This window comes from Pestalotiopsis fici (assembly GCF_000516985.1).
Source record: "Pestalotiopsis fici W106-1 unplaced genomic scaffold PFICI_Scf_5, whole genome shotgun sequence".
NCBI lineage: Eukaryota > Fungi > Ascomycota > Sordariomycetes > Amphisphaeriales > Sporocadaceae > Pestalotiopsis > Pestalotiopsis fici.
Genome location: NW_006917095.1, coordinates 1590090 through 1604565, shown reverse-complemented (window position 1 = coordinate 1604565; position 14476 = coordinate 1590090). Strand labels below are relative to the sequence as shown.

At 50.4% G+C, this 14476-nt stretch overlaps 1 protein-coding gene across 1 annotated transcript; it reads right to left on the bottom strand.

Moving 5' to 3' along the window:
* Positions 1–1396: 1396 nt before the first annotated feature.
* PFICI_07802 (uncharacterized protein) lies at positions 1397–3739 on the bottom strand (the record flags this gene model as incomplete). Its single annotated transcript, XM_007836383.1, has 6 exons — positions 1397–1700; positions 1807–2828; positions 2884–2920; positions 2979–3206; positions 3260–3601; positions 3672–3739. The coding sequence occupies 6 exons, from the start codon at positions 3737–3739 to the stop codon at positions 1397–1399; spliced, it is 2001 nt and encodes a 666-aa protein (XP_007834574.1).
* Positions 3740–14476: the final 10737 nt, after the last annotated feature.

Below are 14476 nucleotides of genomic sequence, written 5' to 3'. Positions count from 1 at the left end.
GCTTATCCTATATTTCACCGCACAACACGCGCCGGGTTTTCCGTCACTTTTCGTCTCCCACAAGGGATGCTGCTACGAGTGTTTTTACTATTGGTCTTGCATTACCCAATCACCATACAGTATATACTTGCTGCATCAACACACACACACCCTCTCTGACTGCCTCTCGCCAATCCAAGCCATGTCCTGCAAGCAGATAATTGCCCGCACACGCACGCACCGGCTTAAGCGAAATCCTAAGAATAGTCTGAGCTAGTCCTCTTGTGGCCCAGCCGCGTGCCAGTGGGGAGGGAAAAAAAAGCTCGTATAGGATGGGGGGAAAAAAGAAGACGGGCGCTATAACGATACTAGCCCGGCCATGTTACCCCCGGTCTAGCACACGTTTTTGTCCGTTTCTTGATTGGTTCTTACTATAACTGCTATCTGCATTCGTGCGGAATATGATTACCGAAATCAATATGGTATCCCGCTGGTCAATTGAACCGGTGCCGACCTACCTACGTCATGGTCCTCTTTGGTTTTGATCACATCATGTTCGGCACTTGGTCAATAGTCGCAAAAGAGAGAGAGATAGAGAGGGAGAGCACGTAGACAATATAGACAATGAAAAACAGATGCAAACCACCAATCAATTATTATTATTATTAGATCCCAGGCATTGGCGGGCTCCGTCGGACCCTGTCTCACACGTATGCTGAACAAGAACAACAACATTGCCACCTGTCACCAACACCACTCACTCGACCTGGCCTCTGAGAGAACATAACTGTGAGAGAGAACATGATTGATCATATAACCTTTCCGCTCGAATTTGCGAATCGTCCGCCAAAATCACTGCTGCGATATCCTGTCACGCTCAGGCGCCTATAACTCCCTCGTTGTTCCGCGCGACGACATTGACTGGCAATGTTCTCGTTTCCATTTATATACCCAAGGACCGACATTAGTCCACAAAAAAAGACAAAAAAACAAATGTAACGCCGCCCAATGCATTTGATGGTCCTCTCGCTGACCAATCTTTTTTGGTGTTCCCCCGATCGAAAAAATTTAAACAGTCGCTATGCAATTTGGAAGCTGGGTATCGTGTAAAGTTGTAAATCAAATGCTTTTTTGGTAGGGAGCGGATGAGATTCTATGCCGTGTATAGAGATCCTCGTAAAAGTCGTAAGGAGCGTAATGGTCTATAATGCCGCTGTCTTGGAAAAAAGGAGTGTCTATGATGCTGTGTCTTGTTGATGCCGTAAGGACTGACCCGGTCAGATATTATATGCCGTTTTAATTCATAAAGGGAGTGTGTCTATCATTGTGTCGATAGTGACGTGTCGTGGTATCGTGCGATCCTGTCAAAGGAATGTGTTTGTACAATTGCGTCTGTTTGAATGTTGTCGAACAATCATTAGAAAGGTTGTCGTAGGTACCCGGAAAGCCTCCTGCTGAGCTCCCTCTTGATCTGAGGCTGAACGGGTACTGACGAGGCGGATGATGAATGGCGGTGGTAATGGTGGTGAGGTTGAAATGTATGCGGCGACATGAACTGGGGTGATGGTGCCGATAGTGACAAGGGGCTAGTCGATCGAGGAGCTGTGTGCACCACCTCGGGCTGCAGAAAAGGCGAATGCGCGTGGTGGATAGGTTGAGGTGACAAGACCACAGGCGTTGCCATCAGATCCTGGTGTGCAGGAGCGTCAAAAGAGTCGATCCTGAGTGGCACGGTCAATCATGTTGTCCTCAACCAGTCACGGGAAGGCGCCGTTGTGGTGAATCTAGGTGCTGTACACCACAGGTGCTTGAAATGGAGAGACGAACCCGACGCCAAAGTTGTTGGTCCCAGCCGGGCCAAGAGGCGGATACCCCGTGTATCCGCCATCGAAAGGACCATAGTCCTCATTGTCGCTGTACACAATCGATCCCTCACCAAAGGTGGAGGATGCTGGGCTGTAGCCGCCACCATAGGAAGGCGACGGAATGTTGAGATACTGTCCGCTAGGGTACGGTGACGAAATCGTCAAGGGGCTAATGGCAGCGCCAGTCTCATGCTGCTCAGGCACCAATGTGTTGGAAAGGTCTTCAGCGCTGAAGTTGAATGCGAGATGGTGCTCGCCATACGGCAAGTATGAGGCCGTCGAAGTCGGTGTACCTTGCGAAACATCGTCGGCAACGTAGAAATCCGGCGTGAAACTGGGCGGCGGAGTGTTGAACTGAGGAAGCGACGGCGTTCGGATGGGCTCAGCGAATCCCATGCGGGCGCGGAAGTCTGCCACCGTTTGCATTGGGAATTGCATCAGGTCGAGCGGTGTTGCCAAATCGCCATCGAATTGGCAGGAAACCTTGAGCGAATAGAGCCGGCGGGTGATTTCTTCAACAGGCTGGACAGAGAGGCTACCAAAGTAGGCAGCGCCAATCTCGGGAAACAGGCGCTCCATCAAAATGGCTGCTGTGTAGTAGTGGGCAATGACTACCAAGGCACTGGGAGAGCTGGCATTTTGCTGCAGACAGGCAACAGGAAGCCAGAAGAGCCAGGCTCTCAAAGGCTGGAGCCTATCGAACTGCTCTGACACTGACTGAATGGCGCTGACTTTTCTAGCACCCTTGAGGAATGCTATCAACTGCTGCGTGAGCTTGACGTCTTCCTTGTTCTGCTTGAGGTAAGCTTCGACCTTTTGAATCTGGGTAATCACGCGTTGGAAGGCATCAAAGTCTTCCTTTAGTGGCTGATTGGGCTTGTGATCCGGAGTCGGTGAAGGGGGTGCCGTTGGGAATGTGGCGCTCTCGTTGATGAAGTCACCGAATTGACTCTCGTGCTTCCATGGTTCCATGAGATCGATGACCTGTTCCGTCTGTTAGTACCACTCTATTTTGGATGATGGAGCAGATTGGACTGACCGTCGTGGTTCCTTGCATGAGATGGGTCCAGCTTCGCCTGTACGTATCCCAAATTAGACAGTGATTCCTGCGGATAGCTGCATAATGCCGCTTACCAATCTGTAGCCTGCCACGAGAGCACAATGGAGGCGGCCAATACGGCATCGGAGTTCTCTTTCAAGAATGAAGCTAGGGCTTCCTGCAGGCCTTTGATGGCAATGCCACGGTGCGCATAAGCCATGTTTCCGACGATCGGGCAGTCGGTGATATTGGCAATGTGGGTGGCGGCAAAGGCAAGGAGAGCCTCCATAACATAGCGGTGGGTAGCGCCGATCTTCATGATGCTGTCTCGGGAGTCAGCAGGAATGTTATACAGACCAAAAAGTAGGAGACGCACGTAGGAATTTGGCGCGTCCACAGAGTGAAACCACCAGCGTCGATGGCGCTAAGCTCGTTGCAGATGGCTGCGAGATGATAGAGCAGCCTCAATTCCTCAGTCGTAAAGTACCGTGGATCAGGCGCAGGGTAGATGTTGAGGCTGGGGAAAGGGAAAATTCCCGTCATCTTCCAATTGGCAATGGCTGCCTCGATGGCTGGGTTCCAAAGCAGATCAGGCTTGTCCGGAGTAGCAGACCTGTCATCGGCCACGGGAACATCCTGGTATGGACATCGGACCTTGTGCTTGGTGCAGTTGCGACACTGGGGGAAGTTCTCGTCGCAGCGAATGTGACGACGTTTGCTAGAATACAGTCAATAACCGTGAACTTGTATACAGACATAAGACAAGCAAATATATGAACAAAACATACCAGTTGTCACAGCCCTTGCGGGACTTGGTGTGGCTGCGTCGAGGAGGGCCACCGCCGGGACCAGCCATTTTAGAAGCTGTAGAATAAAAATTAAAGGTTGGTTGTGAGAAAAATGAAAACACAGTACGAAAGAATCGTACTGAGTATGGAAGCGAGCGAATGGGTGTTTGGTGCGGATAGGATCTACTAGGCAAGCAGATCTCTTCTCAGACGACACACGAAAGCTGCGAGATGCCCTGCTTTATCTTGCAAAGGACGACTGATCTGTTGACTACTGGGATCGTGACATGAAATTGCGAACAGGAGCCGTGCTCTTGAATAAGTTTGCAAAAAAACAGTGTCGAAGTGTTGTTGCCGACGAGCAGAGTGTTGTAAGTGGTGCCGACTAGGTGGGTCTGATTGGAATATGCCTAGAGTATAACCTTTTGACCGTGTCTTGTTTTCTTTCAACAAGAGTCCCGAAATATCTCTTGAGCTTTTCTTCACCAAGACTACACGCTAACAACGGGTCGATGAAGCTGATCGAGTTGCGATATAATCGTATCTCTTTCTTTTTCTTTTTTTTCCCTTCTTCAAGCTGCAGTACTGTGATGTTGATAGTCTGAGACCTTTTTCCTGCTTATTTTTTTTTTTCGTAGCGGTGAGAAGCAAGTGGTGGTTGTGGTTGCTGCTGCTGCTATTGATATACCGTGGGTTGCTAGTAGGTTGGTGGTGGTTGACAAGGGCCCGGGACGATGGTTTTGGTTGACTGATCTGCTTCCGGGGGTGGGCTACTGAAGATGGTATTGAATTTTTTTTTTTCGAGTTGACAAGCACTTTCCAATCCAGAGATCTCCAAACACGACAAAAAAGGAACAAGCGAATGACAGGAGTCAACGAGGACTTCCTAAGGGGGGGAGATTTTGAGGTGGAAAGCGAGTGTGGGTTGGTTTGTTAAGGTAGCTGACGCTTCGAATTGAGTTGATGATAGTCAAGGTGGAAGGCGGCGTTGGCTGGGGGGTCGGGTGCCATAATAAATAAAAAACTGGCAGCATGGGCTGGCGGCTTTGCTTTGGCTTTGGCTTTTGGCCCTTGTTTGGAGGAACGGACGGACAAGACTTCCTGTGTGTGCGTGAGCGGGCGTGTGTGTGGTGCAGGTGGTGGGCGGTGCGGCAGGAAGGTTGGCCTTGGCTTGCTTTGGTTTGGCTTCAGCGAGCGACTTGACTTTCCTATTCCCTACGCTAGGGCGACCCGACATGGGGGGTGGTCGGTCGGTCGGTGGTGCTCTTGCTGCTGCTGTTACTTACTGCTTTGCTGCTGCTGCTTGCTGGCTGGTAGGTATAGTCTGGTAGGTGGAATGATGGAGCTAGTACGGATACTTGGGTATGTGGTGCATGTGGTGCCCTCGCTCGCAGCAGTGGCATGTACATTGCTACCTACTGGGCCCCCGATGCTGGGACGTGGGACGCAGAGGAGGTACAGCGGTACATGGCAACTCCAGAGGGCGGAGGACTGGAGTACTGGGTGGAGTACACAGGCCGTTAGTTGCATAATCGTTACCTTAGCCATGGCGACGGGGGTTTGCTTCTGGGGCCGCCAGGGTCAACGGTTGCAGAGGGCCTGCTAGAGCCATGTAGCATCCTAGGTACCTTACCTACTGTGCAATATTTTTTTTTCTTTCTATTCTATCTTCCCTACCCTTCCTTCTACCTACTGTGTATTGTACCTACTGGCTTCCAATCTGCAGGCCCTGTTACTGTGCGTACCGGCGCTCCGACAGCCAGCCCCAGCCAGCGGGGAGGACTTGAAAACAATATGGGCCCTGGGGCGGCACGGGTGTTACGGTTGAGGCATTGCCATGAGAGAGATGATGAGCTTGGACGTTGAACTTTGGGCCCCCAGGAACATTGAAGGTTACCAGTCCATCTGATTGATCATCAAAGTGATCGACTAGGCTTCTTGGTAGGAGACAAGACAAAACCAAAAGTGACAAAGATAGCAAGCAGCATAGATCCATCCATTCGCATACCGGTTCTTGGGCCACTTCAGCTCAGCTCACCCGCTCGGTAAGTTACTAAGTACCGAGCAGGCGAATGGCGGGCGTAGGGGCGTAGAGGCGCAGAGGCGTAGAGTAGTAGAGCGTACCCAAAGTGGACTGTCTTGTCTGCCACTCTTGCGCCCGGCTGGAGGTTACGTCGCATGCACACAAACTGGCATCTGAGGGTCTCGTGCAGACCTGGCATAAGGTAGTGCCATTTTGTACTGGATTCTCCGGACGCACTACCGCTACCCAGCAATAAGAACAGGCCATAAGTTGTGAATCTATAATAGGCACACGAATAATGCCCTTCTCAACATGGGCATATATCACATAAGACGGAGTATAATTGGTATGCAATACCTTTATCCCGCGCATTAGAGCCTCGAATAAGGGAATGGGGGTTTAGCTACGCTGCTATATATGGCGTCGCCGGTGTCATCAGCTTGCCAGCATCAATGATATTGTCATCTATCTTGTCAATTGCATGGTGCCAACGTAGCAGGTGAACCAAACCACGTCGAGTAATATAATACCAAGTACTGTGAAAATCCCAGCACCGATGAACCATCCGCCGTCACCGTTGAATCATAGCGTAGCAGCCATTCTTCTCATCACGCCTACCTTTGGTGGACAGCACATACCCCAATGAGTGATGCTACTTTGCTACTCTTCTTGTGTTTGGCTGCCTTAGGTTTACCTAGCGAGGGACAAGCCCAAAGCCAATTCACCCGGGCCCCAATGGAAGCTTGCCATGGGAGCCAGCACGCGCATTTGGGAGCTTGCAACTGCATGCATACTACGAAAGGTGCATACAGACCTTACCTATTTACTTACCTACACGTGCAGGTAGGCATGGTAGGAACGTAGGGAGGAGGGAAAAAGAAAGAGAAGAAATAAACCACCAAACAGCCACCTCAGGAAAATTAAATGCATGTGTAATGTAGGATGACCCCGTTACTGTGGTAATCGTTTTGGTGGCTATTTGAGCATGCCTTAATGGTATGCAAGCAAGCCCGGGCTTTTTGGGGGTCTAAATGTCCATCCACGCCGTTGAGTCAATTGCTTACACTTCACTCCTTCATGCCCTAATGTTCTGTCGCCACGCTGACGCCGCATTTGAATGAAGTCATTTAGCACTCACTCTTCGATCGATGAGAAATTCACGCCTGGTCAAATATAATAACGGGCGACGGTGCAATTGTGGCACACATCCATAATGGTAGTGGGTCTAAACATTCGGTATGGGCGACTTTCTGGCTTTGACCAGACCAGTAGGTAATAGGTTTGTAGTACCTAGGGAGGTCCATGGTGTAGAGGATACGCCAGATTCAGAAAGCATTGGGCACCATTCATAACTTATGGGGCCGATATATCGATCGTGGCTGTGCGCGGACTTATTGGTCGCTGCTCAGGTTCCTGGTTCGCTCGGTCTCGCTTTTTTTCTCCCCCCAGCTAAGCTACAAACAGTGCTAAGAGCCAAGCATCTCGCTACAGCAGTGCAAGCGCCGAACCACTGACGGTTGAGAGCGAGTGTGAAAAGATGGTCACCGGTCTCAGCCGACGATAGACCGACCCTTAGAGTATCGACTTTCCAGCATGATGCACTTCTTGCCGCCGTCCGACACAAACGTGCGATCATGCTCTGCAGTCTCAGAGACACCCGATTACCGTGCATCACTAGGCCATGTTAGTGTCTGCTACTGTGCTCTACTTGTGTAAGTAGTAGTAGTAGCAGTGTGAGAAAGAGAGTGTGTGTGTGGGCGACGTGCATCCCGTCGCCTCAAATATATATATATATATATATATATATGGCCTATCGAGCAAGTTCGGGCTTGTACTTGGCCGACCTCCCGCCAGCGGATTAGGCAAGTTTGAGAAATACCGTTGCTCTTGCGAATGTATATGTGCAAGTATCTCGTCGCCGACCGCTCATCACGCCACAAGGTGACATTCAAAGCACGACTACTTCACAATATTGATCATACGCTTTGCATGCATATCCGTGCCTCATGACACACATGACATTTCACAACTGGGCTCTTTCTTCCAAAGGCGATTCGCTCTAGGGCCGTGCTGAGCTAATCAAGCACATCAATTATTCAATGTCAACACTTTGAATACATATGCAGTAGAAAAAAGTTTTCATGTCCTGGCATGGCCCGCTACTAGAAAATTCATGGTCAGACACATAGCCAAGCAGACCAGCAGCCCGCCAAAGACATAGCCTCGGAAGTACGGAGTAAATAGAGCAGTCAGTTGGTTTGTATGGTTCTCGCTAACCCTGATATCGTTACTCTGCCGAAGCATATACACTTTTCTACCCGCTTCCAAAATATCCTAAAAGAGTTTAACCCCCACAGTTTCAGGTGAGCACCTCGGGCGAAGGAATGTCAAAGCTGTCACTCACGGCTCATAGGTGACGGGATTGTAAATGCCATTTGTCACCTTTCAAATGACGGAACCACTATACTGCTCGTCTGAGGTTCCCTCGTGGTATGGACCGCGTTGCTGGGAATGTTGCTGCTGTAAAGAAGTACTCTGTAATATACCAATGCTTGGCCTAAGTGCCTACCAGTTCTAGGCAAGTATGTAGCCCGGCTCGCAACAGTTATTGGCCGCCCTGAATCAGCCCCCTATCCTCTTTCCGAAGCGCTGTTTATTTATAGGCCACTGTACGGATAGTGCTGTACCTATTGCTTTGTAGGTAGTTCAGGTCAGGTACGGGTAGATGGCCAAGCATTTCCGTCGAACAAACAAAAACACCAAGGACAACGTGGAACGACAACAGTATTGGTCTCGGTGCGTGCCGGGATCGGCGGCCCATGGCTGCAGCTGAGAATGATCATACCTAGGTGTGCAACCTGGATGGAGCTTTCAGCACGTTGTGTGAAAGTGGTTCAATGCAGTCCCAATTCGGAAAAGTCTTGTAAAAGAGAGTTATGCTAGTAAGCAGTCGAAGGTCTTGGCATTCAAGTCCCTTGATCCCTTGGATCATTCAGGGTTTAGCCATAATCCTAGGCCCCGAGGCCTGCCGAAGCCAAACCCATCAATCAGAGGCTCAGAACGGGGGAATTATGTCATGTCCTCGGTCGTCTAACAGGAACGTCATTATTTCCCATCTTTCAAGCTTAAGCAACCGCCGCGAACCAAAGAGCCGGAAGACCGTAGTGCATAGCCTTTTTGGGCCCCCATCGCGTCTGATGAGGCGCGGCTGGGTCCTGGTCCCATCGGCATCGCGATGGAACGTGGAGTTGTAACGTGAGATACCGGCGCACCAAGAGGCTACTACATCCATCAGCTGGACCGAGCTTTTTTTGGCTTTTATTGATGTGACAAACAGATGGCCCTTGAGGCTGTCCTGCTAGTAGCAGTCAAACGGTACTTCGCTGCATATCATCGCAGAGATTGCTGGGTGATTGTGGCGTGATGAACCTGCGCTTGAGTGCTTGATCTTCCGCGACATGGCGTAACATAATTGGTACAGAGTCTGGCGAGTTTGTCATTTTAGTGAGTACGCGATAAATTGTCACTGTTTAGTCAGAGAGAGGAGACAGTTGGCCTGCTCCAGCTTAGTCAACCTCGTCTCGAGGCCTGTCAAATTATCACGGAGCATCCCTTGGCATATATTCTTGCACCGAACCTACACAGTACTCCAAGGGCCTTGGGTCGGTGATCAAATGCAGCACTCACCTTTCAGCGATGCCCATCATGTGCTATCCATCGGCCCTGTTGCTTGTTAGCGGTTCTGTTCAGAGGCGCAGGAGGTCACCGGCCGAAAACTGCCGCTCGGAACTATGACCAACTGGGGAGAAGCCCCTACCTGAGTATGGAGTCTTGCATCTCTGGTTGATGGGGAATTGCGATCTTTCTCTGTGACGCGACCACGGTATTTTCTCGACACTAGTGAGAAAAGTCGACGTTTGGGTTGGATCTCCCCAGTGAGCGACTAGGGGTCCCTGACAGGTCTTCCAGAAAACCCGATCTGACCCATGGATGTTCCTATGACGATTGCCCATTCAGGTAGGCTGAAACCGCGGTTTCTCGTATTCTTTTGACGGGTCTCGCAGCATCACCCCGGTTCTTCTAGCAAGACCCTGTCACTAAACCAACGGATTGCCCAACTTTGACTGGCTGCCTTTTGGGTGTGGTGAAGGAACCCCAGAATCCCTGCTCAAGATCCCTGTGAGTGAAAATGAACGTCATGATCCGCAACCACGGCATCTCAACGGTCGTTGGTAATCTTCTCAAGGGTCCTACTCTGGGGGGCTTGGACGGCACCTCTGCTCATAATTATCAGCTTGCCATATCACGCGTTTAGTGGAAAGACTGAAATTTCGTGACTTTCATGCATTTTACTCCGTGCATTAATTCTCTTGTCATGTCACTTTCCCCTTCCGCGTGCCTGGGGAGGGCAGAAGCCAACGCAGCAGGGCCGCCCCACGTTAGAGTAAGTACAGACAGAGGAGAAAAAAAAAGAATATCAGATTGATTAGAAATTCAACGTACAGTTTGCACTATTGCTGCACTAGGTAGACACCAGAGGATATCAAGCGAGTGGAATATGAAGCCTCGTTAGATGCACAAAAAGCCGGTCGGCGCACTTTCTCGATCTAAGCGAAAGTGGGGGCTAGCTGCAAAACTGAGTTTCCTTGACTACCTTTTTTACCATTGCCCATACAGCAAGATCCTACCACGACCATGCACCGATCAATTTTCTTTTCTGTCCCTCCCTCTTGCTCGCCTCGTTCTACGCTGCTTTGAAACTCTCTAGGTATCTGAGAGAGTTTGGAGAGGCGCCAATCAGACATATGCGACTCACCAAGTTTGGTATTCATCTGCAGAAGGGAGCAGAGCAGAGAGAGTGTGACGCGACGGTCATCGCACCAATATTGAGCGACTCCGAAGACGTACCTAGGACATGACAACTGAATGGAGGAAAAAGCAGTGTGGCTGTGAGCATTCCTGTGGGTTGGCTTCCTGACCAGATGGCCTGCAGAACGCGAGTCATCCACCACACCTGACGGGAACAACCAGTGACGGCGCTGGATTCCGGCAATATTGCTTAAGCCGAAACGGGATCTAGTATGTTTCTATTTTCGTTTCAAGCTTCTTGTTCCTTTCCCGCGGGCAGAACTGAGTTAGGCATCCATGTTTTCCCCCTTCGTTCATAAACTTGTGCTCCCTGGATGGTAGCGCTGAGCGGCGCGGCGCGCTGATTCATGCCACTGTCCATCCACTTGTGAGCACTGGCTGCTGCTTGGCTTGGTATAGCCTCAAGCACTCAGCATCAGCACATTGTAGCTCATCTTACCAGAGTGGAAACATACAACGTTCCATGCCCCTATTCCGACTTTTGACGTTTTCCGGCACGTAAGCCAAGTCAATACCAAGTCCGGCACTCGCACCGAGCAAACGTGAACAATTGAAACCACTTGTGAGAGTAATATGATAGACAATATCAAGCATCACGCAGTACTATTGCAACATGGTCTTCCCATACTTGCACATTTTTCGCCGAATTGTAGACTGATTGGTCTCTAGTTCTACTGTGCCACAAATAATGCCACATGCTCAATATTCTCGCTTGTTTTCTTTTTCCCGATCTCGATGCAATATTTCCATGCATACTATACTTGCCTATACAGCAATACACACAAGATACCATACATGCAAATTGGCCACACAAATAGAATAGTACTTTACATATATCGGTAACCTGTCGCAGAGGCCCGCGAGCGCGTACTGGCCTGCAACGCGGCATTTCCGACTTCCCACAGGTGCAACTTCCCACACCCAGTCAGCCAGCCCCGAGCCAGCCTGGTGGGCGGAAGATAACCTTCAGGTCTACCGTAGTGGAGCCCAGCCGGCGGAGGGCATGAGCCCAGCATCCAACAACACCCAGCGCAGCGCAAAGCTGGGCGGCGGGAGCGCCCTCAACCAAGCGAGCGGTCTTGTCGTGGCCGAGGGTAGCAATCTCTCTGTCCGACAACAGAATGCAAATCGTTCGACGCCACGGCAGGAGAAAAGAACAGAGGGATCTCGGGCAAACAGGGGACTTGCAAGCAATGGCCTTGGAGTCGCGCCAGGCATGTTCGATTCAAGCTTTAACAAGGCGAGACAAGGCGCTCCCAAACATGGTCAGGGTTTTGGGAAGATGCTGCTGCTTCAAGCTGTCCTCCTGATGCGTATACTATGTGTGGACGACAATTGTTTTCCTTTTTTTCTTCCTAGTCCCCTCTCTCGAAGCGGTGAGCAAATTACTCGCATTGGCTCAGGTCTGAATGTCTCTCGGCAACCGTTGTGATACCTCGCTCTCTGCCTCTGCATGGACGGGGAAGGGAACTATTCAGCCATCCCAGAGTAAAGGTGCCCAATCAGAAGATCACAGCAGGGATGAGTGGCAACGATGGGGGGTTCCATCGCAAGCCGCGATGCCAACTGTAAAAGAGTCGGTTCCGATGCAATCAACAAATGGGAGAAGAGCAGAGACGAGATCTGCCTGCCAGTCTGTCAGTCAGTCATCTTTGTTCAGTGGGGCCCGTCTTACTCCTGTCCATCTTGTGTGGAGAAGCGATGTTGCGCTGCACTGACTGCGCTGCTTGCGATGCGAATAATACAGGGATAATATGTATAAAAGTCGCTTAAGCTTGGCAAGATCCGGACAAGGTCCTGCAATAGTCCCAGATATATTCATCCATTCAGTCGTTCATTGAACTACCACCTGGCAGTGACACATACGATGGGCATGTCGAATGAGGTTTGTGTCGCGAGCGAGCCAAGACAAGAGAGCCCTGCCTAAATGTAATTATCTGATGATTTTGCCTTTGGTGCTGTTCTGTTCGTCCTCTACCTAGGTACACTACTAGGTAGGGCCCGCGGCGCGTCAACGTGCCTGCACACTTACCCACCCGCGTCCTGGGTTTTAGAGTTTCACGCCGCTGGAGTCTGATAATGCGCGACCAGCAATAGCTTGAATAGTCATTGTTGGACATCTTGACTATGCTTGAGTGAAGTGCCCTGGCTAATAAATGACTTAAATCTTCCTTTTCCCTAGGGCGCCTTGATGTAAAGCCACGTCGATTGCAGAGAGATTGATTGCCGCTGGGGTAGGCCAGTGTGTCTTGTATGTACATTACCACTACAGAACGTAGTACACGGGCTGTATGGAAGCTGTTCCAGGAAACAAGGAATAAGACGGAATCAAATCTAGGTACATTGGAGACCATGCAACAGTAGTTGTTTAGCAGCCTCTGCTATCGTCCATGACGACACCGCTTGCGGCTTCCCGATGGTGGAAAGAAGAAAATCGAATGCAGCGAGCCGATTTGCCCGCTCTTGCAGTGTCTATCCAATAGTCGCGGCTAAAGGGAAAAGAAGAGAAGGGAAGGAAGAAAAAAAAAAAAAAAAAGTCTGACTAACTGTCAACTGTACTACTTTCACCACCCACCAAGACTACTGACCTAATTTTTAATTTTTTCTAATTTTTCCCCCCCATCCCACCCTCGCCTTCTCGCCCTCTTTCTACCCGTCTCTCGCTTACACCAGACCACATGACCACTTACCACCTTTCATTGTCTTGTCACTCGATTACCTGATCGCGTAGTGTACGGAGTACTGACCGGTATCCGGTCCTTTTTCCCCTACTAGTAACCTGTCAACAATAACAAGAGACTTGACCACACTACCAACTCCCGCTACTGAGACGGGTTCGGAAGACCATTCCACTTGGGAATGAACTGTCACAGGCACTAACCAAGACACTACGGAGTAAGGTTAAACTCGGAGTTCCTGCCTTTTACTTGCTCTACCCCAACGAAAAAGGTATCGTGTCAGGCTTGCCCTTGCCCAACTGCCCTCTGGTTAGGCTAGCACCCTGCGGCTCTGCGCTGGGCACTTTTAAAGTTTTCTGCTGTCATCGGTCCACTACCCGCTTTTTATTATTGACCTCTCCTGGGTTGCTCCTTGGCCTCGACATGGCTTATTTGGCGGAGGAGAGGTTGAGAGGGGGGGTAATCTACGGGCAGCTGCGGGCTCTCTATTTGCATCGCCATCTTTTTCGATTCATGGTATCAACACTACCCACGCTACGACCACTTCCTGTCCTTGGTCGGGGGACAACTTACCGAGGTTCAACCCCCATCCTTACGGCCCAGTTCCGTCATGGTGCAAATCACCTCCAGGGCGAGCCAAGTGCCTGCCAAACAACCTCCACACCGAGAGCTACAGCGGTACCACATCCAAACTGCCTGCATTTACTTACTGCCTGACCTGGGTCGGACTTAGGAAAGGGAACCGGGCTGGCACGGCGCACATATCTTCTCACACAGCCCGGATCGGACATCGCCCGATATTTGTGTACTCTGTACACGTCCAATCATGGATTAACGTGATACAGGACAATGTACCTTGCTGGACCCCAACGGCCACCAAGCTTACCTCAACCACTCACAGATCAGAAAAGGCAAAGGTCGTCTCACGATCTGTGATACACCAGCTCCGGATCTCAGTGGCCGATCTCAACACACGGTCCGCTGCGTCAAAGGAATTCTCCGATGACCCTTTTATTCCTTTGCGAGACTGCCTTATTCTGCCATGTGCGGCTGTTGTGGGAGGGTAGACAGGTAAGGGAGGGACGCAAGCTGATCCCATTGTCGACAAGGAGAGAAGAAGAAAAAACTTCTCTGCCCAACATCTAGCCCTGCCCTATCAATCAATCGAATGCTTCCAGATACGTGGTATTGATGCCCCTGCAGCAAGATCTCCGACTAGCGAATGTTCGGAAGAA